The sequence below is a fragment of the Setaria viridis genome, chromosome 2, assembly GCF_005286985.2.
Source record: "Setaria viridis chromosome 2, Setaria_viridis_v4.0, whole genome shotgun sequence".
Classification (NCBI taxonomy): domain Eukaryota; kingdom Viridiplantae; phylum Streptophyta; class Magnoliopsida; order Poales; family Poaceae; genus Setaria; species Setaria viridis.
The window spans coordinates 44,081,598-44,108,482 of record NC_048264.2 but is presented as its reverse complement, the minus strand read 5'-3'; the positions used below and the strand labels follow the sequence as shown (position 1 = coordinate 44,108,482).

Below are 26,885 nucleotides of genomic sequence, written 5' to 3'. Positions count from 1 at the left end.
CAGAGACACTAGGGATGAAAATAAATGGACAAAATCATGTCTCCACCCACCTGTATTTTTATATTTATCCCATATTTTACCCTATATATGAAAACAAGACGGTAAAGTCGAAAACAGGACGGGAAACGGGATGGGAATAACCGGAAGCAGGACGGGATACGGGTGAGGGGGTATCCCGTCCGTATTTGCGGGATCCCGTTTTCAACCGGGATGAACCCGTATTCATCCCATTTTCAGTTTATACGAGATAGACCCAATATCACAAATTCCAACCCTCAAGCCTCGGCAAATGGTCAGCCCAACAAGCCCAGGAGGCCTCGTCGCACATCGCCTACCCCTCCGGGCCTGCCCTGCTGCGCCTCCGCCCGCGCATGAGACCCATGCTGCTGTCCTTGACTCGCCGGTGCCCTAGGCAGGAGGCCCACATACTCTGAGCGGCTGAGGATGTCGCGCAGTGGAGCAAGAGGACAAAGGCCCACTTCTCCGTCCTCTATTAGCTTGTTGCTGGCCTGTTGCTAACCGCCTGGCTTGCTGTTGCTGCTAGTGCTAGAGGGCGAGTGCTAGCTGCTTGCTGTGGTTGGCGCCTGACCCTCCTGGTCACCTGGTGGCTGGTGCCACCGTGCTGCAAGACTGCACAATGCAGGAGTAGGACTGCTAGAGTGCTAGGTTTAGTAGCAGTAGTGTGTGCAGTAGACTTGAGTCATGTTTTGGAACGTGTTGTCCCGGTGTATGATCCCGGTTTTCAGCCATTTTCGTTATATTTTCGCCCGTATTTGATCGTTTTTGTATAACTGTGTATCCCGGTTCCCGTCCCGCTCCCGGTTGTCCCGTTCCCGCTCCCGTTTCCGGTGAAAAAATATTGTACGGGATATGGTTAGGGGGGTTTTCTACCCGTTCATGTCCATTTTCATCGCTAAGAGACACCAACGCAAGCTCCAGATCACAAACAGAACAAGAAAGAAATAAAGGAGCTGGTGAGTGGGTGGAAGATGCTAAGCGTAGAGATTAGTTCCCATTCGTGGACTCTCCGGTCTCTTCCTTGATTCTTTCCTTTTCTCTGTATTTTATTTGCCTCTTTATTTTCTTTGGACTTTATGACGTGAGAACTGGCATGTTCTTGCCGATCGATATGGTAAGTGGAGAATTTTTTGCTTGTTCAATTGATGTCTGTGTTGTTACGCTATGGATTTGATTTTGCCCTTATACTCCAGTGTCTCGAATTTGCTTGATGCATGCCACGGCTCGGAGGATTGCATTCTATACATATCACGGGGATGGAGATTCCGTGGAGATAATTCTCCACACGGGGACGGGGATAGGGAGAAATTATCCCCCGTGTGCATTGGCGGGGACGGGGAGAAATTATCCCCGCGGGGACAGGCATGGGGGACATTCCCAACGGGAAATTCCCGTTGCCATCTCTAGCCTTTGCCCATGCCCCATGGCACGGATGAGCCTTTGCGACTTGCGAGGGAGAGACCCATGGGTAACTGCTCAGAAGCCGAGCACGATTGGAAACGATCGAGACTGCTGCTTCTGGTGGCTGGCCGGTCGGCCGGGCAGCGGCAAACTCACTCGCCCGGGGGGCCAACGACCCAGCAACCAGGCATGGTGGATCCGGCCGTCCGGCGTTAGGTTACGCCAGCCCGTGCCGTCACCGGAAGCGTCGAGACGAACTCAGTTGCGATGCCGGCATTTTTCGGCCGTTGGTAGTGCACCGGCGCGAAGCAATGGCGACACACAAGCCGTGCGAGCGGGCGTAGGAGCGTAGCAGCACTGCATGCTCAGGGAGTGCCGTTTCCGTTGTACATTGGCAAGCATGATCACACGGAGCGTCCGGTCACGGCATATGACCTTCCACGCAAAGCAATTGTGATGTCCATTCATTTCCGACGTTTTCAATATAGTTCACAAGTTAATAAATTCTGTTAAGAGTTTCCGAGAGGCAAATTGCCCCCAGGAAATTAAATGAGATATCATATCAAACGTCTGATGCACACTGGCATTACTAAATCACAACAATTGGATTCAAAACAACGGAAACGTATACGGACATGATGACTAAGTGGGCTGAGCTTCACCGTCCTGATTCAGTTGTAAATCACAAATAGCAACAAATAATATCATAGCCAACCACTGGTACCACAAACATATTCAGCTGGAAAACAACGTTGTCGTTCAGACTGCACAACTGAAAATCGCATAATAATGCTAACCCTACCACCAACCACCATGCAAATGAACCTCTATAATGAACTAATGTGTTCACAATTGATGGGTACATTTGTGACCCAAACCCTTCCGCAGACGCATGACAAATAATAAAGCATGTTTCTCCATGAGTAAGAAAAGCGATGATAAAAAAAATGCTGATAAAAAAAATCAGGTCTGATGGATTCATAGGAATGAACAGCACAACATAGATTAAATGCAGCATCACAAAAACACAGCATTTACTATTGCAGAATTGTAAGACAGGAAACATGAGCATTCAAGACAAAACAGGTATTCAGGGCTGCCTCTAAACATACTTGTAGCAACTTTCTTCCAACAACTAGAAAATACAGTCTACAGACTCAGCATTGCTTCAAACATTAGCTTAACCCAATTCGTATGCATCAAGAAGAACATTCCACAGTTTACAAGAGCATGTCAGTCTAGTAATGCAAGCAAGATTGTAGAATCCATCATACAAACAAGTCCATGCACCACACTTCAATCACACAAAAAAACAAATCATGGTTGGCAACAATAGCATCAATAAGCCTAGAACCTTTGACATTAAATGGCATCGCTAAGTGCAAAATTCCCAATTCACACGGTCTCAACACGCTTCAATGCTTACAAAACGAGGAAACAAGGCCTCCAGTATTATCAAGATGTGTGGCTATGAATTTGCTACGAGAACAATGCTCAGGATTTGCTGGACATAAAAAATACCGATCCAATAGCTGACAACAAATGAAATTGTTTAAGGCTAAGACTACCAGGTTCATGACCGCCTGAACTTGCATCATAGTTTTGATCTCTAGAAAAAACAATCCACAGAATAGAGGTTGCATGACGTTGATTGGCAAATGCGAAGACTACACATGAGGCTTATAACAACCACAAAACACGCATTTCACATCATTGCTTACAGAAAACATAGCAATGCAAGCACAGTTACGAATTACACTATATCATAGATCACAGGTTATGCATCACGAATCGATTACACATGAAATTGCGATAACTGGTAGCAAAAGATAGCATTGATATATCTGGGATATTTGATATGAACTGACATCACTAATTGCAAAATCCTCATAAGCACTGTCCCACCAGGCAGGAGCCACAGCAATTTAAAAGCTAGCAAGTCTTCTTAACACAAATAGCTGAGACAGGAAAGCACTACTAGTTCAGATATAGATCTCAAAACCAAGAGGCAGACAAGGACTGAAACCTAGGCGGTGAGCACGACGGCTCCGCCGGCGGCCTTGATCTTCTTCTCGGCGACCTTGGAGATGAGCTTGGCCTTGACGACGATGGGCTTGGACGGCAGCTTCCCCTTGCCGAGCACCTTGAAGTAGCCGAACTGAGTGACGTCGATCTGCGGGGCCTTGTCGCCGCCGGCCTCCGCCGCCTTCTCGGCGGGCACCATCGACCAGAGGCGCTCGACGTTGACCGCCGGGCAGTAGAACTTGTTGCGGAGCTTGTGGAAGTAGCGCATACCGACCTTGCCGAAGTAACCGGGATGGTACTTGTCGAAGAGGATGCGGTGGTGGTGCATGCCACCGGCGTTACCGCGACCTCCCGGGTGCTTCCGGTGCTTGCCGATGCGGCCGTGCCCGGCGGACACGTGACCGCGCTTCTTGCGGTTCTTCTTGAAGCGGGTCGTCATCGCCGCCGCCGCTCGCCGCCGACTTACCTGGGCAACGCCTGGGACGGGGGGAGTAGTGGAGGCGGGGGAGGGAGTGGAGGAGGAAACCCTAGCGGCTGGGAATGGCGTGATCTTATAAGGCGGGAGCGTGGTGCGGCCGCCGTTGGATGTCGGATAGGGGAGCGGTGGCCGTTGATGGGGGCTTTCTAGGGTTTTTGCGGTGGGGTGAAGGGGCTATTGGGCTGGGCCAGGATTTGGTGGGGAGTGTTTTTTCTCTCTCTCCGTTTTTTGGGAGAGAGGATATTGGTCTGGCCTTTGAATTGTTTCGAAGGCGACCTTTTGTTCATCTTAAGCTGTAAATCGGCCCAGCAGAAAGGAGGAAAGGAAAAGGCTCCTTTTTGCACCGAGTCTGACTAATCTCCAGCTGTTCCTCCCTGGCGTCGTCGTGAACGCGCATCATGATGCAGCAATGCAACGTTCCTCCTGTGAGGAGTGACACGGCGGTTTTGGTCATGTGTTCACCAAGGAGAGGGGCACGCTTTCCGTGAGCATTTTTGTCACGTTCACCGTGAGCCTCGGTTCGGGTACACTGGTAATTCGATATAGTCCTCTATGCTCTGTTCACTTTTCTTTAAAATCGTAGGAAACTTCGGTGAAACCTCTTGTATCCGTTGCAATGCGCAACGGATGAGTAGAAATGAGAACAAATTATCTGGAAAATGATCTGCATCGCAATCTTGTTATATTTAAAAATTATTAATGGTAGCTCTTTTACGATGTTACGTTACTTACTCTATTACTTATTGTATTTAATGCAGATAGATGTGTTCCTAAGATGGTACCTTCGGTATGGAAACATGATCCTTCTTATCAAATATATACCTATCTCATCGATTTTGATTCCTCTAAATTAAATGAACTTTGCAAAAAAAAACACCAATTTCAGAACGTTGTTGACTTGACCAATTCAGGATAGTTCCGACAACATCATAATTAAAAACCTTACATAAACACAAGTCGACCCACAATACGCACGTTATACTTGTGCTGAGATTTTCGCGCCAAATAATAATCATCCCATGCACGTCCACGAAGTATGCCTTTTATGACGCAAAGCGCTTGCTTCCATCAACAAGAGCCGCATATTCTTCTTCTCATAATCTTACAAAAGAAGGGTATCACTATTATTAAATAAGAAAATAAGATGTCTCTTATCAAAATTACCATTTTTTACTGATATCTTTTGTCACAAAACCTTAAAAACCAGAAGCGAAAAAACCTAAACCCAAATCAGCCCATAAACCCATAAGCCGAAACCAAAACAAGCAGCAAAACCACCCATCCAAGCAAACAAAGAGGAGCACGGCGGAGCAAACCCTCTCCTATATTAACCCCACCTCCGTCTCCCTCCTCCTCTCTTTCCCCGTCTCCGCCCCCCCTCCACCTCCGCCTCCCCAGATTCCTCCGCACCGCCATGGACGACCTCGAGCAGGCCATCCTGCTGGCCTCCGACTCCCCCGCCGCCGCCGCGGCGTCCCCGTCCGTCCGCGCGGAGGCTCTCGCCTTCTGCGCCCGCGCCCGCGACGAGTCCCCGCCGTCGTCGCTCCTCCGCCTCTGCCTCTCCGGCCTCGCCTCCTCCCCGCACGCGCAGGTCCACTTCTGGTGCCTCCAATCCCTCCACGACGCGCTCCTCCGCCGCCGCCTCGTGCTCCCCGACGACCTCGCGCTGCTCCGCTCCTCGCTCCTCTCGCTAGCGGTTTCCTCACACGCCGCGTCGCCGCCGTTTCTCCGCAACAAGCTCGCCCAGCTTGTTGCGCTCCTCATCCGCCTAGATTACCCCCATGTCTACCCCTCCTACTTCCTTGACCTCCTCCCACCCGCGCCGCCGCAGCCGGGCCAGACGGACATGTTCGCGCGGGTCCTCATCTCACTCGACGACGACCTGCTCTCCCAAGATTACCCCCGAAGTGCCGACGAGGCCAGCGACGCCATGCGGGTGAAGGATTCCATGCGCGCGCAGTGTGTGCCCCAGATCGCCCGCCACTGGCACGCAGCCGCCGCCACACTCCGTACAGCCGACCCCGCGGCCGCTGCTGTAGCCCTCGACGCGGCGCGCAGGTGCATCTCGTGGATCGATGTTGGACTGGTGGCCAACGATGTGTTTGTTCCTCTGCTCTTTGACATTGCGATGTCACCTGGAAGTGTGGCTCCGCTTGCTGCTGCAGCCGTGGGGTGCCTCGCTGCTGTGGCAGCGAAGAGGATGGACGCCAGGGCGAAGGTCGGATTGCTGAGGTCGCTCCTGGTTGCACAGCAGGGGCTCGGTAGCCCAGACAGCGGGTTAAAGATGGCACCCTTGGTAACAACATACGCTGTGGAGGCTCTCGAATGTTATCGGAAGCTTGGCCCTAGTGATGCTGATGGAGCTGCTGCTTTGGAGATGCTGGAAGGGGTGCTGCCGGCTGTATTTGCAGCCGCAGAGAGCTCCGATGATGAAGTGGATTCTGGTTCTGTGCTTGAGTTTTTATCTGGCTATGTGAGCATGATGAAGGCACCATCTGAGAAGCAGTTGGGGCACTTGGGACGAATCTTGGAGGTGGTGCGGGTGCAGATGTCATATGATCCAGTATATAGGGGGCATCTTGATGTGCTCGACAAAATAGGGAAGGAGGAGGAGGACCTCATGGCAGAACAACGGAAGGATTTGATTGCATTGTTCCGGAGCATTTGTCGTGTAGCGCCAGCTGCTGCTCAGCTGTTCATAAGAGGGTTGCTTGTGACAGCTCTCTCGTCGGCAGAAGTTAGTGTGGAGGATGTTGAGGTCACTCTTACCCTGTTCTACCGGCTTGGAGAAGCAGTGGGTGAGGAAGAGATCCGGACTGGGGCAGGTCTGCTGGGTGAGCTTGTGCCCATGCTCCTTGCTGCGAGATTCTCATGTCACACACACCGCCTAGTTGCATTGGTGTATCTGGAGACAGTTACCCGCTACATGAAGTTTATGCAGGAGCATGTGCAGTATGTGCCACACCTGCTTAGTGTCTTCTTGGATAACCGTGGCATACACCATCAGAATGCCCTCGTGAGTCGGCGTGCAGGATACTTATTCATGAGGGCAGTCAAGTTATTGAAGGCAAAGCTAGTGCCTTACCTGGATACCATTTTGCAGGTCTTTCCTTCTCTCTGTTGGTGTATAAACACTTTGACTTTTATGTTATTCTGTAGCTGAAACTATGTGTCTGTGAGTTAACAGAACCTGCAAGATGTACTAAGCCAATTCACTTCTATGGATTGGGCAAACAAAGATGTTAAGTTTCCCAGCTCGGAGGATGGCAGCCAAATTTTTGAGGTGCATTGTTCATTTATCTCTGGAACCCAACTTACTTGTGCCTCATTTATGTCTTGTGCCATGGAATCTAACTTGGACTGACACATGGTCTAATTCTAGGCTGTTGGATTATTGATCGGCATTGAGGAGGTCTCACCAGAGAAGCAGGCTCAGTGCTTGACTGCTCTGCTAAATCCTCTGTGCCATCAGGTGATTAATTTTTCTTTTACTGTGGCATTCGGTTCTTTAAGACATGAGAAACTTACTGATGCTTGCATTTTTTTTCCTAGATTGAGTCCCTTGTCATGGATGCCAAAGTGCAAGGACTTGAAGAATCATCACCGAGAGCCATTAGTCTTCAACAGATTATTGTTGCATTGAATATGGTCAGCAAGGTAATCGATCCAATGAGCCATTCTCTAAAATGCAGTTTGACATTATAAGCCACCTCTGGTACATTATGCTGGTACTCGAATCTTTGAAGTTTTGATTATTCTCATTTAATAATTCTTTTGTGCATGGAAGTTCATTTGCACCTCACACTTACTGGATCTGGACGTTGCCCCTTTTGTAGGGCTTTAATGAGCGCCTTGTGATGGCAAATAGGCCAGCTATTGGAGTCATGTTCAAGAAAGTAAGTACTGTGAACTTGCTTATATTGACTAGTATTGTATGGTTTTGGCTTGTCATCATATATTGTATGGTATATGCAATTAGCCAGACAAGGAAACAGTTGTTAGCCCTCAATTACTCCCTGCATCAGTAAACACCACATCTGCGGTCTTCACTTTGCCTTTTCTTCTGATATAATTTTTTTTTATCTTCTTCTTGCCAGACCCTTGATGTTGTTTTGCAAGTCCTCGTCTCATTTCCTAATGTGAAACCTCTGCGATCTAAGGTAAATATGGACCTGTTTCATATGTATCTTAATTTTTCCTTCTTTGATGACATGATTAACCAGTTCCTAATTTATGCAATGCTGAAATGCAGGTCATATCCTTTCTGCATAGGATGATTGAGATATTAGGTATCCCAGTGCTTCCATATATCCCAATCGCACTGAGACAATTGCTTCTCGATAATGAGGTATTTCAGTTTTATTTTAATAGAAGCCTCTGTTTCTTGGTTTTCTGCTTTGCAAGATTCGTTTCCTAGAACAAAATTTCTTCAAGGGAAAGCAATTGGACAGAGTTGTGCTGTACAAATAGTAGTTGTAGCTCTAAAAGTATGTTTACAGCCTTTAAATTGAAAAAAAATTGTTTATTACAAGGTGTCTTATCTAGCCAAATAACAACGGAAACCACAGGCATCATTAGGCCATAGATATGTGTTAACAATTCCTTAATACCTCCTTCTACTTGTAAGCTACATATTACTATTTTAGGCGTTATCTGATTAACAGTGCAAACTTTCCTTTCTGAGTTGGCCTTCATTGTGCTCCTAAAAACATTCTCATACTTTTACCCTGAAGCAGTTAAGTAACTAGAGGGTACATTAGTCATTTTTTTCTTTTGAGGTGGGGTTGGGGGCATAGTCATTGAGCTGCATGTTACTTATGGTTTTTAGTCCTATTAAAATGACTAAAAAACATTGGAACAAATCCTCTACACCTCTATGGCTTCGCCCCCATGTTGTGTATCCACTGTCTTCCCAGTCCGTGTGACTCTGCCATGTATCTATCATTTTCTCATAGGTTCCACCACTCACTGCCTGGCAGACTTCTTTGTTCCAGCACTCACTTCATTTGCCTTTTGTAGTTGGAAACACCACTTTTAGTGCTTTATCGATGTGGAACACAGGTTGAGCTACAATAAAAGCACCATTCCTGGACAACTTGAGTCCTAGGGCAGTTAAGCAAAGGGTGTGATCACCAGGGCAGGGCATTCTTTTCATGTCACCAAAGTATACTCCTAGAGTCAGTTAATATAACTAAAAATGTATAATCCATTGATCCTAACCTCTTAACCTTTGAATACTTCAAGTTTGTCCTGACTCTCTTTTTTTATCATCTTACAGTAATTCTATCTTGCATCATATTCAGTGTTCATATCATTGTTATTTTCATACAGGCTAAAGATATGGTGGAATTTCTTGTATTGGTAAACCAAATAATCTGCAAATTCAAATCTTCAGCTAGTGCCGTACTAGAAGAAGTCTTTCCCACTATTGCAAGTCATTTGTCTGTGATACTATCACAAGATGCATTTTCAGCTGGTCCTGCAAGCAATACTGAGGTACTCCCTCCGGCCCAAATTACTTTTCGTTTTGGCTTTTCTACATATATCACTTTTGCTATGTATCTAGACATAGTATGTATATGTCTGTGGCTTTTCAAAAGCTTTGTACTTAGAAAAGCCAAAACGAATAGTAATTTGGCATGGAGTAATGTTGATTGCATCTGTAAACAAGTTATTTTCTAGTTACATGTTCTTGTAATAACTTTTTGATGTATCTGCTCATATTGCAAGAATGCTAGTGCCTTTGGAATGTACTAGCCTTGGGGATGTAGTCGATATACTGCATCATTTGCTATTTTTTTTCCTGTTATCCTACTTATGACAGTGCAAATCTAGCTGTAAGCCTGTAACACGTGCCTAATCCAGTTTAAGAAAGCAAATAGTTCTTGCACGATTTTATCTGTACTCACAAAATGAACCAAGATGACATGATACCATACTCTACGCTGTATGGCTCGTGTGATAGGTCATTGCCCCATCTAAATTCTTATCTAATTTACTTAATTTGGTTAGCATTGATGATTAGCTTATATACAGTTACAGAATATGTTTCCTTGTGTAACGCATTATCGTCTCACCACTACAGGAAATGCGAGAGCTGCAAGAGCTGCAGAGGACGTTATACACTTTCTTGCATGCTATGGCAACACATGATCTTTCTACAATCCTCCTTACTCCTAGCTGTATGCAGTATCTGGATACTATAATGCACTTGCTTTTATTTACTTCATGTAAACATAAAGATATACTACTCCGCAAGGTGAGGACTATGATTTATCTGGATTACATATCCTCCGTTTCAATCTATCTGTATTCTTAGCCTTCACTTTAAGTTAAGCTGTGGACACCATTTACTCACACTATGGCCATGGTTTTCTTAGGGATGTGTACAAATTTTTGTGAATCTTGTAAAGGACTGGTGCACTAACTCTGAAGATAAGGTAATCTTGTTTTGTCATGAATTTTGAGGTATTAAGTAATCAGTACTTGACATTCAGTTGGATTGATCACATAGTTCTTGCTTTATTACCCTCTTTTCCTCAGGTTACTGGCTTCCGAGAATTTATGATTGAGAAGTTTGCTACTGATTGCTGTTTGTACAGTGTACTTGATAAATCATTTGATTTAGGCGATGCAAATTCGGTAAGACATGTTTGCAACTCTTTGATGTGGCAACCCTTATATTTGCTATGTTGAAAGTAAACTGTAGATAAATAAGTTATTCTGTCCTAATTAAGCATGTCAGGATAGTGGGCCTGGGCCTTCCATATTTATGTTTGGAGTCAAGTAGGCACATACTTGGTGTTAACATATTTTTTTATTAAGAATACCCTGTGTTGTCAATTTACAGCATTGCTAGTGATTTTTTTGGTGCATGGATTGAATCTTTTCTTCAACAGCTTTATTCATTTGACTTGTTTCTTTGTTTAGCTTGTTCTCTTTGGTGAAATTGCGGTGGCCCAAAAGATTATGTATGAAAGGTTTGGGGACGTCTTCATTCAGAAATTTATAGAAACAGGTCTTACAAAAGTTTGCTGCCCACCGGACCTAGCTAAACAGTATCGCGAGAAGTTACAGGTTTGTTACTCTTCTCTTGAACATCTCTTGTTTTGAGATTTGTCATTGATATGATGCTCGACATCACCATAGGGAGATTTTATAAGTTGAATAATTTTTTTCTTAAATTAGTGAACTCAGTTGTGTAGTTGGACACTTGTCAGCTTAGCATTTCAAAGCAAATGGTGCCTTGCACATTGAGCATTCAACTTTCATTGGGTGAATAAGTAGCTATCTACTGTTTGTCCCAGATTCATGATCTCATCTCTAGCATTTGAATACACCATTTCTTTTGGATTGTTTGAATAGACTGTTTCTTGTTGTAATGAACGCTGCTCCTGTTTCTGCAGGGAAATGATATCAAGGCATTCAGGTCATTTTATCAATCGCTTATCGAGAAATTAAGACCTCAAGGGAATGGGAGTCTTGTATTCAGATAGCATCATTCAAGCATTTTCAATATGTTTGCCAGCAGAAGACTCCTCAGCTGTGTTATTCCAGTATAGGTAGTTATTATTGCCATTCTGTTCTTTAGGCTTTTTGCATTTTTTCCTTTCTTTCTTTTGCTAAATTCTTTATGATATGCAGAGTAGTTGTGTCATCATCAATGTATATAGAGCTACCATTTCTGAGATTGGAAGGTAATCTCTTGCCTCTAGTTCGATTCAAGCTATCTATCTGTTTTTTTATCCTGTTTCCCACATTATGTTGTATGTGCACATCTTGTTGGGTACTTTTCCTGTTCTCTTGAACATTCCGTTTAATAGTTTGATTTTTGTACGGAGTGATTTGTAAGCTCCTTGCATTTGTTTCCAGTAGCATACTAGCAATATGTGCCACATTTGTGGATTCGTGATCCTAATGCTTATTTTAGCTGGCTGGACGACAATTGGTTAAATGCATTTCCTGCTTTTATACCTCCACTGAAAAAAAATTACTATGCACTTTGACTCCTCTTTAGTTTATGTTGGGTGCATGTAACTTATCTGAATTTACCTTTTATGCTTTGCAGGTGTATACTGCGGCGATATCTTTACCTAGTCTGGCTACCGTGGCGGAGTTCCTTATTCATCGTGTTCTATTGAGACGCGGGGGAGTTTGTCCCCCAATAGTTCTGCTGAGGAAGAAAAAGAGTTCCATTTCTTTAGTTTGATCCTTCTCCCCAAATCATAGTTATTCTTCTATCTGGGCCTGAAGTTTTGCAAGGTACTTCCAGTGAATTAGTAGTAGTTGGAGGATAGGGGAAAAAGAGTGCTGTGTAGGCTGTGTTTTTCCTGACAGAATTGTCGCACCGCCTGTTGTGTTGTGTTATACCAAATTTTGCGAATGGTTTGCACCCCCAGCATTAGCCGTCTGGGGTGCTGTACTGTACATATTCTTTGGTCGTGGTGCCATTCGCTTTCGTAAATCATTCTATCGCCTTTTTTATTCTGATGTGATGCTGCAGTGGCAACAGATCATGGTCATTGGTGATGCTATGCGTTCTCCTGTTTCCCTATCGTGCCTGCAAGTAGCCCTGTACGTGGTCCGGTTTTACCGGGTTTTGGTTAAAACCAGGACCAAGCTGCGAGGGAGTCAGTTGCGCGGTTTTGAAACTGGCGGGTTTAACGGTTTTCCCGATTTACTAGCTATGCACAATGATCGCTCATGGGCACCGCCGCTGCGGGACTCGACTCTACATATCTCTGCACACGCCCTGTGGCAGTGTCAGCAGGGATGAAGCGTCGGTTGGGTGTGCCCGGAGTGGCGCCGGGGCCGGAGATGGTGCGTCGCCCGACGGATCTCCGTCGCCCGACGGAGCATCGGTTTCCTACTTGTAGCATGGTAGGTGCGATGTAGGCTATCGCCATGTACGGCTTCCCGTACTGCGTGGTCCTCATTCTGGGCGAGCTCCCCGACCTGTCCATGGCGTCTTTTGACTCGGCTAAGAACCCCGACCTGTCCATGACGTCTTTCGACTTGGTTAAGAACGCATGGGAGTACCCACCGTGCCACTAACTCGGAAGGCGGAGGATGGCGAGGCCTCGTCGCGGGAACATGTCGCGGGAGAAGGCGAGGGCAGCGGCGACGACATCACGGTCTACATACTAGTGCCCTAGCGGAGGTGGCATTCTAATCTATACAAGCATGGAGGACAGGAAGCTCCGGCTCTAGCTTCGGCAGCCCGATTATAAGATTGCAATGCAATACACAACCTTTACTTGTCCTCCATCATCAAAGTCAAGTGGCACGGATCGAGGATTGCAACATCTCTGCATCTTCTTTAGAGTTCAGACTAATAGATCGGCATTGCAGGGAAGGGAACAGGAAGAAGTATATATTAAAAAAAGGAAGGGACTGTCCTTGTGCAACGCCGCCAAGGAGGAGGTGGCGGCCGGTTTGGAGAAGCACCACCATGTCCTCCATTAAGCCGAGGTGGAAGCATGGACGAGCAATGGAGGCGTGGATCGGAAAACGAAGGTGATGATGCGCTATGGTCAACAGGTTAGAAAGTTTCCAACCAAACCAAACCAGACCAGACCTACTATGACTTTGCAGTTGGTTTTATTCGGGTTGGCCTTGCGGTTTCAAACCGGACCATGAACAGGGTTACCTGCAAGTGTCATACCTAGTGGAGGATTTCATGACCCATGTTGCTACTCTGTTACGACACTTGAAAAGTTATGATCCCATTTCAGTCCATCCTATTAGCCTATGGGGCATGTAAAGAACACCAATGGGCATTTTTTTATTCTAGAACTAGAATTGGTTGGGACAGCGCGCCGCACCTCTCCTCCTTCCACGATCTTTGGCTACTGCCACAACAGCAAGACGAGGTCTCACTGAGAGTTCGTTCAACCATCATCACCGCCATTACCTGGAACATCTAGAAATCTCCAAATAACTGTGCCATTGTTGCTGATATCAACCTCTGGGTTCACTGGGCCTAGCGCTTGCCCGACGGTACCTACCTTAAGATGTGGAGCTCTGCTTTTGTAATACAGCCTAGTACTCTTCCACTCTTTTTTACTCTAAACTCACAAATCTTTATGCAATAACTTCGCATATCAATATAATGTTCAGGCTGGATTCTTGCCTACTGTAGCCTTCTTAAAAAAATTATAATAGCGCATGGGAAAGTATTTCTTAAGAAGTAGTCTTTTGTCATGTCAAAGTGCTTGGCGTGAACATGTCATGCTAATATACTTGCATAAGGCCGGTCAGACCAAAGCTATTTGGTATGACGAATTTGAGTGCGACTCTGGTTCTTGAGTCATGCCAATCAGTTTGGCTTGAACAAGTTGAGAAATGAGAAGTTAACCCAAGCTCGTTGGCGTGCGAAAAGGTTTATTTCTTAAAAAATTAGTTTACACGCAATATTATTAAAATTTTAGAGTAGCAAAAGGCTAAAAGACAATTCCGTGAGTCTTCACTACCCTTGTTCTAGAGCTTAGCTTCTGAAGAATTTGCTCGGTTGCTCCTAGAGCTTAGCTTTTGAAGCTAGGGTGTTTATCCTAAGAGCTAGATGACGTTTGGATAGAGTTGGGATAGGGAAAGGAAAATTGCATGGGATAAGAAGGGGAAGGGAATGGGATAGGGATATATGGATCTATTCCCATACCCGTGTTTGGATTCTTCTTGATTTGGGGTAGGGATATGCCGTGGGACCCACCGGAAATGTAAAATAAAATAGCTAATGTTGCTCCACCGCTCCATCTCACATTTTTCTTCCTATGCCTCCTGCCCGTGCGACGAAGGCAATCAGCGGCTCCCCTGTCTGGCTGTCCGTGCGGAGAGGTGACCGGCGCGGACGGCAGGCGGTAGCCCACGCATCGAGGCGAGCTTCGCCTCCCCGTGCCCGCGCGGAGACGCGAGCGGCCTGTCCGGCGGCCCGCGCGTGCGTGGGGGAGCAGCAGCTCCGCGAGGCCAGCAGGCACGACGCCAGTAGAGGCTCCGGTAGCCGGCAGCCCGCGGGAGCGACGCGAGCGGTAGCTCCGGCGGCAACGTGCGTGTGGCGAGCGGCGGCTCCGGCAGATACGAGGGGAGCAGCACCTCCGGCGGCCAGCGCGATTTCCCGATGGTAACCCACCCCTCCCGTACGGATTAGATCACTGGGAAAAGGTATCCACGTTTCCCTATCCCATTCCCCGTTTATTTCCCTATCCCACTTCCTAGGCATTCCCATCCCCTATTTCCCACTTCCCAAACGCCACCTAGAGTGTTTGCATTGGCAAAAAAAATTCTAGGTACTGCAAGAACCTAGCCATCATGTCATTGTAAAATTGCTCAATCCATAATTTGCTAACGACGTGTTTATCGACATATGGGGCTTACTGCAGCAAGCAAAACAATGCAGGAGAGCAACGACTATTTCGCAGCATGCCAGCATGTATATTGCTGCGTGGTACGGCATGAGGTTGGTCAGGACTCATGACGATATCCTTTGCTCCGTCTTGTTCTTTTGACCCAAGAACTTGAGCTCAGGAGTAAGGATATACCTATTCCTCGTGCGTATCACGGATTAATGCAACGACTCCCAGCGTATTTCAAACTGGAAATCCGTATGAATTATCTGGCCACTGCTCTATTCTAAACAGAAGGGGTCCATGTTTTGCAACTATACAAAAGAAATCGCCCACCTTTCATGGTGTGGCTTGAGTCATGTCAAGCTCAACTCATCTATGCCGGGCCATATTCTTTTTTCCATCAACCTCTCGTGTCAACGCGGCTCGTGTTCCTGCCGCACAACGCAGCTGGAAAGGGAGCCCTGGCCAAGGGAGACGCCAATACAAACATGGGACCGTCCCCCTTGCAAATTCCAACCGAGCAATGGGACATGGCACACAAACAAATGCCAAAGGGTTGAAAACCGTGGATCATGTACAGAGGGGAGACAAGATAAGCCAAAGAATCCAAACTAAAGTCATGCTGCATCATAGAGAAGCGACAGCAGAAACACTGCTAAGCTGAACTGTCACTTTTTCAGTCCACCACAAGCTTGTCGAAAAACTCGGCTCCTTGAGCAGAAATATCTAGCTAGGTTTTTTTCATTGAAAAAAAAAAACTCGGCTCGGCTCAGTTCTGCGAGTCAAGCTAAAGCGTTTTTCTTTCCCTTATTTTCCTATGTTTGTCGTTCTTTTTTCCTTTTTAAAAGTGGGAAAGAGGTGTTACTTGGATATTACTCCGTAGAACTTTTGTCACAAAGGAGTGCCAACAACCACTTATCGGTGTTAATAAACTTGTAGTATTTGGTTGCTGATTATCTTGCCTATGGCTTGAACTCGACGACACCTACCATGACCTCCATGAGGTTGTTGACATGTAGCAGTGTTTGGGAAGTTGGGATCAGATGCTGTTGCTGATCCGATCGATGTCGTGAAAAGATATCAATACACAAAGCAAACATGCGTTGACATGAAAAGTTTACATTGGCAATTAATAATGACTACATGCCGAAGGATGATGTTGGTGCTAATGGTGTTAGGTTGATTAAATGCATATATTAAAAATGTAAAGCCTCTGCTTTTGACAAAAGCAAGATCAATTATGATTCAATCCCCAGGATAAAATACTAATTGGTATAGAACTAGTCCAAGAGAAAATTTGCGTAGGAGACATCTTGTTCTTGGGTTCAGAATTCAAATGTCAAGTAAGCCGTCTATTGAAGAAGTGAGCACCCCACTTTCCAGTTCAGTGTATGTGCCGGTTGACCAAATCAAGCTAAAGATAATCTCTCATTTAAAAAAGTATAATCAGCCTAGCTATTGAGCGGACTTGTTTGCCTGTAGCCGACAGATTGAAATGCTACAGATCAACTAAGAGATGCCTACACCAACTAATCGCCGGCATTCGTAACACGTATGCGAATTAAGATTCATGTATCAACCCAACAGAGCTGCATATCTACCAGGATATCGAATAACAATCATCACTAAACCTATTCAACTCCCATTTCCCAGCATAAAGAAATCTGATGAGGAATATGTGCTCACGTCGGGGGGCATGAATGAATCCATATTAAATCACAAGTATGTTCAACAAAATCAAGAACCCTAGCTAGCAGCTACATTTTTTTTTCAGGGTCCTTTCTTGTGTCTCTTCAGAAAACAGTAGCCATTGATCTAGAATGTTTAGCAGAAAATGACAGATGCTATAAGGGTGTAAATCATAACTTATAACCCTGCGGTTGTACCTGCCAAAGTGCTCATCTTCAAATTAACACAAGAAATTAAAACTAATCAAGCAGCGAGATGTGCACAAGAAGCCCGGTCGCCTCGACCATGTATTACACGCAGTTGGTGACGGGTCGTCGCGTGACACTTGAGCTCTCTTCATGGAAAAAGATGGCGAACCTACCCCGTATCCCTCCCATCACGAGATGGGGTACGGTACCCTGTCGCCGCTCACCTGCAGATGACTGTCATTAGCATGCGTTCTTTACATGTGATCATATTTTCTTTGTGGGTTTCTAGAACGTGTCAATTCGGGAGCTTGTTGGTTTCAAGGTCACAGTTTCAGGAGAGGGATTATTTGTCGGGCTTGAGTTAAACTGACTCTTCTTCCTTGTCGAATTGCTATCTCCCGATGACGTGGCCGCAGATCGGTGTCATTGTCAGTCTGACCTTTTGTTATTGCTATTGATGCCGTTGGAACTACATGCACAAGTTGACGTCATTGATCCAATGTACAAGTATGTTCAAGATCAGGGTTTCTTGGAGACGAAACAAAGGGAGGAATTTCTTGTCCGCGGCGATGAGTGAGTTCACTGCGCAACTTGTTACGGCACTGCGCGGTCAACTGTGATGAATGAACAGGTGGGTTCATGATGAAGCTCGATTGATCGCGTGATCGAGTGAGCCGGGTTGTTAGTTTCCTAATCGTCGGAACTAACACAGGCTCGACTCGATCGATGGATGCGCACTGCAGAAGTCAAAAGGATGCCAAGGATTATTTCTCCGCAGGCACGCATCCGAGAGAATGAATGTATGCCCACTTTGCTCCAACTCCACCTGCCGGAGAAAAACAAGTCCATGCTGTTGCAGGTGAAGCGACGACTGGTCGTGCAGCATTGCCTGTGGATATCCTAAAAATACCCACCCTTTTACATGGTCCGAGTTATCAAATTCTCGAAATTTTCTTCCCTGCAAGACGCAACCTGCTGCATGAAAAAACTCTGTAGCCGTTGTTTCAGGGTTTTTATAACCCCAAACCTAACCCCGCCAACGTCGGCGTAGCTAGATCGCGTTTGACGACTGCATCCAAGCAAAGATCGGTATCGATCGATGGCGCAACCATTACTTGCACGTACGGGCATCGCGCCTCGATCGATCACAAATTATTCGCGTACGTCCTATCCTAGGTTTAATTTCTAAAAGTAAACGCCACGGCCGAACTAGTCCGGAGCTGCAGGAAACATGCATGCATGCATCCCCGAGCGAGAAGTTTCCTTGGCAATCGAATCTTTGCCCTGATCGAAGAAGCCGCGTACAGTACAGTACAGTACAGTACACCGCTACTGCTGCTGCCTGCTGGGCACACGGCACGCCGTCACTCTCCCTCCGTCCGACAGACATGGCATGGCGGTGTATCGTATGCCTGCATCGTCACCGCACCGCTAGCAAGCAGCCTGGTGGCCATCACAGGGCAAGGCAATCGATCCATGCCGGGGAAGCTTCTGTCCCTTTCCCTCTAGAAGAAAAGCAAGTTTGGTTCCCACTCCGATGGCACGCACCGCGCCGAGAGCCGGATGGACGTCTCGGAACCCCGGCCGATAGGCATCGCGAGCCGACGACGCTGACACCGGCCTTTGTCGCCCGCCTCGGTGCATCGCCCCGCGTCATCCGCAAGCATCCCCAGGAAGGAAAGCTCCAAACCGACCAGGAATTTCTCGCGGGGCCCCGGACGCGGACCGACCGACGGGCGCTGATGCCCGATGCTCCCTCCCGCGGTCCTGCGTGCGTGCGTGCGTGTGCTCGAGCCGCTCTCCGTTCCGACGGGCGCGATCAGCTGATCGATGCCTCCGTCGCGGCGCATCACCGAAAGGAGCTCGGTGAGAAACCGAGGACTGCCGATTCGAGCTCAGGCGGTCAGGCCTCAGGCTGAGGGCGCTCCCTGTTTCCCTCGTTTTGCACTGACTACTGAGCGATGCATGGAGGGCATCGAAATTCAGAGCACCGTGCGTTGTGTGGATAGCATGGTACATGCAAGGAGAGGGAGAGAGCATCGTGGCCGCCTTTTCGGCGGCGGCCGGCGGCGCGGCGCGCATTCGTCAAATGCGCTTTTTTACGCAAGTTGATCGACCGGGCGTCTTTTTGCCGGACCTGTCGCGGGAGTGCGCGTTCGTTCGGGCGTGTGGCCACGGTGGCCCGGACCGTGTGTTGGTGCCGCACGATCCGTCGAGCAGGACACGGCGCGCACGGGTGATGATCCTAAAGAAAGACCCCCACACCCCGGCGGACGCGTGGGTACAGCCTCGCCACAGATCATACTGTACATCTCGTACGTACCGGCGGTGGTTGGGTTGGTTGATCGCAGCCCTGCTCTGGTGGTGTAAAAACTCCCCTGCCTTGAGCACGGTCCCATCCTTCACCAGAACTACTGCAGTTTTGAACGGATCGGTGATCGATCCGCCAGTTCTTCTTCCATTCCTGTAACTTGACCGAGCTTTGCTTGCATCCCAAATTTCCAATTCCAGACAAAACAATCCCGGATGATTAACCAGACACTGCTAATAATCAAACGCATTACCTAATCTCTCGCAACGCAAGTCAGACCCGCGAAGTAGGTAGGGAGGACACCGTACACGTTCCAAAACTCAAACACGGAAACAGGCCCCAAAACTGTCAAGAAACCCGCATTGAAACTCCGCAACAACGACAGCAACGAATTGTATAACCCATTCCGAGCTCACACCGCTCGAACCCACCCCCGACCAACATGATGCCGCCCCGACCAGAGAGCCCCCTCCCCCCGTGGCGCGGCGCGGCTTGGCGCACGGCCCCGCGCCCCCCCGTGTCTATATATCCACCGCGCGCCCCGTCGCAGCACAAACAAACCCCACCACCTCTCCTCTCAGCCTCAAGACTCCTCCTCCCTCGCGGCTCACGCAACAACTGAGATCGCCGCGGCCTTTTCCTCTCGCTTTTGAGCTGCCTCGCGCGCGGCCGCGGAAACGTACGTGCGCGCTCCGACACCGTTGCTGCGCTCTCCGGCGGTTGGTCGATGAGGACGACGAGGAAGGAGAAGGCGTCGGCGTGGAGGTCGCTGCTGGGCGGCTGCCTCGGCGGCGGAGGAGGAGCGAAGGGGGACAGCAGCAGGCAGCAGCGGAAGGTGCGGCCGGGCGGCGGGCGGCTGTCGTTCACGGACCTGAGCGGCGCGGCGGACCAGGACCTGTCGGTGTCGCTGGTGGGGTCCAACCTCCACGTGTTCAGCGTCGCCGAGCTCAAGGACGCCACGCGCGGCTTCGTCTCCGGCAACTTCCTCGGCGAGGGCGGCTTCGGCCCGGTCTACAAGGGCTTCGTCGCCGACGGCGTCAAGAAGGGGCTCAAGGCGCAGGCCATCGCCGTCAAGCTCTGGGACCCCGAGGGCGCGCAGGGCCACAAGGAGTGGCTGGTACGTGCCCCCTCTCTCTTCTGCGTCCTTCCTCCTCTCATCGATCCCGTACGCCCCGTCTAATCATGCCACGTGTCCTGATTATCACTCCGCGCGCGATGATTAGCAAGCTACCCGCAATTGAGATTCTAGCTAGTACTTGTACTCCGCCTTCTAGATCGATAGCATAGCTTCCTTACAAGAGTCGTAGTCTCCAAAAGATTTTGTCTACATAAAAAAAAAGGGACTCCCGGTCGTCTGAAGCTTTCTTGTAGTAAAAGAGTGATCTTGTGGTGAGCCGAAGCTAGCCGGTCAGTTCCCTTACAAGGATCACTAAGCCCAATCTTTATGGCAACCATCAAGCCAGTTCATGGCATGACATCTGGTGCAACTGCAGCCTTGAGTAACCACATTTTAGATAAAGTACAGTTCGATATTCCGTTGAGTAACCCCATAGAAAACCCAAATCTTTAATTCAAGATAGCCAGCAGGAGTAGTTTGCTTCCAGATGAAGAAGAATTACATCATAATAAATCTCAAGGAAGCAACATGTTATAATCAATCTAATCTAATACAATTCCTAGGATATCAAGGTTAGTTCAATATATTAATTTCTACTAGTATAATTTATTAAAAAAATAGGTTTGAAATAGTATCGCGCATGTCACGACATGATTGGCCGCGCGGGGGCTTGGAAATATCTCGGCGGGCAATGAGACGCGGACATGTGTGGCGGAAGCCAACACCGAGGGGTGCGGGTGGTTGAGCGATCGCGACGGTTCGGCCGGGTTCCGGCGGCAGCCGCGCGCGCATAATCTCGATGGGGCAAACGAAAATATGGACGCGGGCACGGTGATCCTGACGTGTTTTTCGTTGTTGGGCGCAGGCGGAGGTAATCTTCCTGGGGCAGCTCCGGCACCCAAACCTGGTGAAGCTGGTCGGCTACTGCTGCGAGGACGAGCACCGCCTGCTCGTCTACGAGTACATGGAGCACGGCAGCCTCGAGAACCACCTCTTCAAACGTGAGTACACTCTCCACCGATCTCTATAACCATGCCACTAATAGTAACCGATTAGTACTAGTTGCTCGAGCTTAATACCTCGCTGAAATGCCAAATTGCCATCGCTGATTTTGGACGACGATAGATTCGAACCGCCGCAATGCCGGCTGCAGTAAATCCAGTGATGATGTGAGACGAGGTTGACAAGTCTCGTCAGTATTGACTTGGCATGGTTAGCAGGAAAATTGGGTTCTTACCTAACCTAACCATTCAGCTCACAAAATCAGGGGAATTATTGGGGAAGAAAACAAAGCTTTATTTCAAGTTGGTGATTGCGGAAAATTTCAAATCGTTTTAGTAGATGTATATTCATTTCATGGTGGACTGGGTTTCCTCCCTTCCTTCAACCACCTTCCAAGCTTTCCGAGTTCGATCTGACCAAATGCAAGAAGCATGGCAATTCGCATTGTTATTATTGAATTTGCCGCATGCGGAACTGAGCATTCGTGCTGGGCTGCTAGCTTGCACAACACACCGCATAGAGACAGAGTTCAGAGGTCAAAGGCTAGTGAGGTCACGTATAGTTGCTAGATCAATGTCGAACGCTGATTGATCTGTTCTTGGTCGTAAGGAAATCGCCCAACGCGTTGACTGGATCCATCCCTACGTTGTCATATACATGTAGTTCTAGATAACCTATGTAGAAAAACAAATCAAAATTCTAGAGACCCGGCGATAAGCTCGTCTACTACTGGCAACCACTATTCTTTTCCTGAAACCCTTGTGCAATAATACTGATAGGCCCATCCTGTCTGAATGTCTGATGATGCATGCAGAACAATAAACTTTCATTGTAGCTTGAGATCTATTTTTTTTTCATTTGTTGTATTGCCCAATCTGAGAATATAATCGGCAACTCTTCTACCTGGTTCATTTTAAAAAAAAGAAAGATCAAGTTGTGAAGATCCTACTGAATTTTCTGTGATATCTCTGCAGAGATTCCTGCCGTGCTGCCATGGTCAACCCGACTAAACATTGCAGTAGGCGCCGCGAAGGGTTTGGCGTTCCTCCACGACGCAGAGAAGCCGGTGATCTACCGTGACTTCAAGGCCTCCAACATCTTGCTCGATTCGGTGAGTTGTTTGTGCAACTTGACATGTCATCTTTGATGAACTACTTTTGCGTACACGGTGTCAGGCCGTGCGTCATACGTTGTTGGACTAGTATCTAGCAGTAAACACCACAAGAGCTTTTCAATGGAGTACTGTAGTAGGTTCAGACTTCAGAGATTTCTCTGATTCAGACATTCAGTGTTCTAGACTCTAGAGCTTGAAACCGCAAGTCAAGCTCTAAAATGACTGAGCTATCTGATAATTTCCATATTAAAAAATGATCACTAATCGCATGTGTCAATACCTAGTCTATAATGTCATGCCGCTTTATTTTATCCAATTGGTAGAGAAAATACAAAAATAAAAAGGAAAACATAGCACTGTGGACTAATATAATGGTCAGGGCCTCAGATGGGCCTAAAAAGGCCTACATAGGTCAGCAACAATGAGATGCCAAATCGCTGACGACGAACTCGATCCATATGTGCAGAACTACAAGGCGAAGCTGTCAGACTTTGGGCTTGCCAAGGACGGCCCGGAGGGCGACGACACCCACGTGTCGACGCGCGTGATGGGCACGCACGGCTACGCGGCGCCGGAGTACATCATGACGGGCCACCTGACGGCGAAGAGCGACGTGTACAGCTTCGGCGTGGTGCTGCTGGAGATCCTGACGGGCCGGCGGTCGGTGGACAAGACGCGGCCCAGCCGGGAGCAGAACCTGGTGGACTACGCGCGGCCGTGCCTCAAGGACCCGCTCAAGCTGGCCCGGATCATGGACCCGGCCATGGAGGGCCAGTACTCGGCGCAGGCGGCCCAGAGCGCGGCCCTCGTCGCGTACCGGTGCCTCAGCGGCAGCCCCAAGAACCGGCCGGACATGTCCGCCGTCGTCGAGGCCCTGGAGCCACTGCTCAGCCTCAAGGACGACGTGCCCCTGGGGCCAGTGGGACCAGTTGGCCCGGTGGTGCTGTTCGTGGCGGCGACGGAGACGCCGGCGGCGGCGGAGGAGAAGAAGGAGCGGACGCCGAGGAAGGACGTCCGCCGGCGCAGGCCCATGTCGCCGAAGGCGAGCCCCAGGAAGCGCGGCGGCGCCGGCCAGAAGGAGGAGTTCTGGGTGTGGCACCTGCCGGCCGAGCAGAAGGCGTGACACGTCGACCGTGCTCGAGCCGTTTGTGTGCAGTGCATGCGTGTGTGTACATATGAGATGGCGAGGTGATATTGGTTAGGATTATATGCATCCCTGTAAATTTCATTGGGTTTTTATTTTCTTTTCTGTTGTTACAGTGAGATGCAGAGTGTGGCTCAAAACTAGAGCAATTTATACACCGGAAGCTTTCTGTTCTCTACACATGTATGCTTGTCTTCAGACGAAGCTGCAAAAGAATTGCACAAAAACATGTGTGCAGGCCATGGGCATGTGACAAGAGGGTACAATTCTTGAGCAGTGATTGGCATCCTCCGTTCTATTTCGCTCTGTATATTGCAATTTGTTGACTAACAAGAAAGAGTACAAAATGAATCTTTGTCCTGAAGATGTGATGCCTTGTGGATGTGATCGCTTGGAACAATACTTTTACATCAACATAGAGAAGAAACAGCTTAGTTTGGATAAATGAACCGAATTATAAAGATTTGAGTTCAATTCCCCATTTCAATATCCAAATGAACATTTCAGATCTGTTGTAGTTATCCGGACGGATGACGTGCTTCAGCTCTTGAATTCTGACTTTGCTGTTGATAAGCCTATCGCTGAAATCAGCGAGCGGGGAATGCGCCCAGTGTCCAGCACCAAGTCGTCTCACGCGTCGCTGTCCGGCGCTCGCTCGCAGCCGGCGACCCGGCACGGCGCCGACGTCCGAACGCCATTGGCCTCGTCTGGCCTGCAGTCGGCACTCATGCAGAAGCCTCTTCCTGCATCGCGTCACGATCGCTTCGCCCTTAAATAAAGCCCCGCGCTCCGATCCCCTGCAGACCGCACCCAGACATGCACGCACTGTGACCTTGTGATCCGGCCGCCGGAATGGATAGTGCTACCTCTGGAGGATCGTCTTCTTGTTCCCGCGGTGGCAGGGAGATGGCGCTCCAACAGCTGCAGCTGCTGCCTTGGCTTGAGGGTGGGGTGAAGGCCGTCGCGGCGGATGGCGGCCATGACGACGACCTTGCCGGTTCATCAGCGGCGGGGGCGGCGAAGACAGGGAAGCGGCGGTCGGCTGCTCATGCCGGCATCGCGCGCGGCATGAAGGTGTTCTTGAGCGGGGTGGTGGAGATGATCGGGAAGAGGTTCGAGTGCTCGGTCCCGGCGGCCAAGTTCGGCCATGTCGCCTACATCAGATGAAGCTACCTGTTTGTCTGAACATGGCGCCCTCATCATGATCTGCTACCACTTGATGTCAGTTGACCTGTCAGTTTTGCCATGGATACCCTACTCTTTTGGTCAAGCTAGCTACAGTTGTAGGTATAAGTGCTTGCTTTGTGGAGTTCATGTTTCATTTCTGATGACTTGTACATAATCTTTTCATGTTTTGTCTGTAGTATACCCTTGGTTAACTGATAGCATATACAAAGCCAGGTAAGAAGTAGCTGGATCTCTTACAGCACTCCAGAACGTTTTGCTGGATCGCCCTGTTTACTTTCCAAACTCTCCGTAACCTGCTTTCAGGCTTGCGGCAGTGCAGTTATCTTGGATGGCAGTTGACTAGTTCCATCTATGTTACAGTGTGAGTACTGTACCTTCTCTATCTCTCTGGGAAAGCTTTGAACTGATAAACTTCGACATGTGGCAATTGATGCGAAGAATAAGAACCGTTCAATTATTCTGCGAAGAATAAGAGAGATTTCCCGGCACTGATGCGAAGAGTGAGGAGCACAAGGTTCCTTTCATGTTCCTGCACTGCACGTCTGCACCTCATGACGGCGCGCTCCCTGCTGGCCACTGCCCACTACCACACCAACGCCAAGGTCACAGACCGGCAATGGTACAGCACTGCCAGTACAATGATCGATCATCTATTGCGCCACGTCACATCACGATCACATCCTGTCCGTCTGACCGATGACTCACATGCGTCGTTCGCTGTGGCACGTGCTGCCACGCTACTCCGAGTAGCAGTGTAGGGTGTAGCACGTACGCACACGCTGTCACGGTGTCACCTGACCTGGGCACAAGCCCAAGCTGAAGGACCGGCATGGCGGCCTCAGCCTCACACGTGTGCCCCTCTTCTCCGGCAGGCAGTGGCAGCTGCATTTCGAAGACGCAGCACCCTCCTGGCCTCTCTCTCTCTCTCTTTTTTTTCTTGGCACGAGCTGCGGTGATTATCTGATTGATGGATGGATGATGATGCGCTCTATTTCCTAGGCAGGCCAAGCCCCGATTCCCTCTCGGCCGGACAAGATGCGCTGCGCGCAGCCGCCTCAATTATTGGCTCGCTTTCTGCTTGTTCTCGTTGGCCCACGCACGCCACGCCGTGGTGCGGCAAGGCATCGGAATTTTCAAAAGTGTTTGTCTCGTCCTGCTCCCCTCGGGCTCAAACCTTTCCAGGTTGATCCTCGCTTCGTCCGCATCGCGCGGAGACGATCAGGACGGGCTCTACGGACTTGGCCATTTACTTTCTTGTGGCTGCAGTTATCGCCGGAGTCCCTCAAGTGCTACCGCTGCAGCCTGCAGAGAGAGATCTAGAAGCGTCCTGGAGGTTCTATTCTTATCTAGCCCCAATTATTGGCATGCACGGCTCGCCCCGCTGCGCCACGACGGTCGACGGGTGGGTGAGCAGCGGATGGATCGGTCGCCGACTCGCCGCAACGGTTGCGGTCACCAAACAGGGCGCCCGATGCGCACGCCTAGCTCCCAACCTCACTGAAAGGCACCCGTCCCCTCTGCATGTTTTCGTGTAGTAGGCGCCGAGTGGTTAAATGCGAACCCCAATCCCTGTAACCAAATTCCGAACGGCCGCTCAGGCAGCACAGCCGTGCTGTCGTCTTGGAAAGGGGCCTCGAGCTCCGATTCAGAATCCTATTGCAGCAGGAGCAGTGAGAAGCGGCTGCACATGCTGGAGAGCCTCGCCAGTTGATCGGAAACCTACTCTGGAGAGACGGCGATTGGCCCGGGCTCCGGGACAGCAGGAGGCGGCACCACCAATGATTTGTTGTCCGAGACGACCGCGCCAGGGCCCCAACGCACGGCTACTGATCCCAGCGACCGCGGAAAGGGACAGGCGACCGGGAAGA

At 48.9% G+C, this 26,885-nt stretch overlaps 3 protein-coding genes across 4 annotated transcripts; 2 read left to right on the top strand and 1 right to left on the bottom strand.

The window, feature by feature from the left end:
* Window positions 1–3,226: 3,226 nt before the first annotated feature.
* LOC117846205 (large ribosomal subunit protein uL15x) lies at window positions 3,227–3,977 on the bottom strand. Its single transcript, XM_034727328.2, has one exon. The coding sequence runs from the start codon at window positions 3,881–3,883 to the stop codon at window positions 3,446–3,448; it is 438 nt and encodes a 145-aa protein (XP_034583219.1). The 5' UTR covers window positions 3,884–3,977; the 3' UTR covers window positions 3,227–3,445.
* Window positions 3,978–5,271: 1,294 nt separating this feature from the next.
* Window positions 5,272–12,406, top strand: LOC117844931 (exportin-T). Of its 2 annotated transcripts, none has more exons than XM_034725782.2 (15): window positions 5,272–7,025; window positions 7,110–7,205; window positions 7,305–7,394; window positions 7,475–7,579; window positions 7,759–7,818; window positions 8,020–8,082; window positions 8,175–8,270; window positions 9,254–9,418; window positions 10,008–10,181; window positions 10,303–10,362; window positions 10,466–10,564; window positions 10,853–10,999; window positions 11,329–11,484; window positions 11,572–11,619; window positions 11,991–12,406. In XM_034725782.2, the coding sequence occupies exons 1-13, from the start codon at window positions 5,337–5,339 to the stop codon at window positions 11,416–11,418; spliced, it is 2,934 nt and encodes a 977-aa protein (XP_034581673.1). In that variant the 5' UTR covers window positions 5,272–5,336; the 3' UTR covers window positions 11,419–11,484; window positions 11,572–11,619; window positions 11,991–12,406. The 2 variants fall into 2 exon arrangements, with proteins under 2 accessions (XP_034581673.1, XP_034581672.1); XM_034725781.2 differs by having other exon boundaries at window positions 5,274–7,025; window positions 11,567–11,619.
* A 7,636-nt stretch (window positions 12,407–20,042) lies between these two features.
* On the top strand, window positions 20,043–24,105 carry LOC117846155 (serine/threonine-protein kinase RIPK). Its single transcript, XM_034727269.2, has 4 exons — window positions 20,043–20,569; window positions 21,435–21,570; window positions 22,546–22,682; window positions 23,152–24,105. The coding sequence occupies exons 1-4, from the start codon at window positions 20,180–20,182 to the stop codon at window positions 23,806–23,808; spliced, it is 1,320 nt and encodes a 439-aa protein (XP_034583160.1). The 5' UTR covers window positions 20,043–20,179; the 3' UTR covers window positions 23,809–24,105.
* Window positions 24,106–26,885: the final 2,780 nt, after the last annotated feature.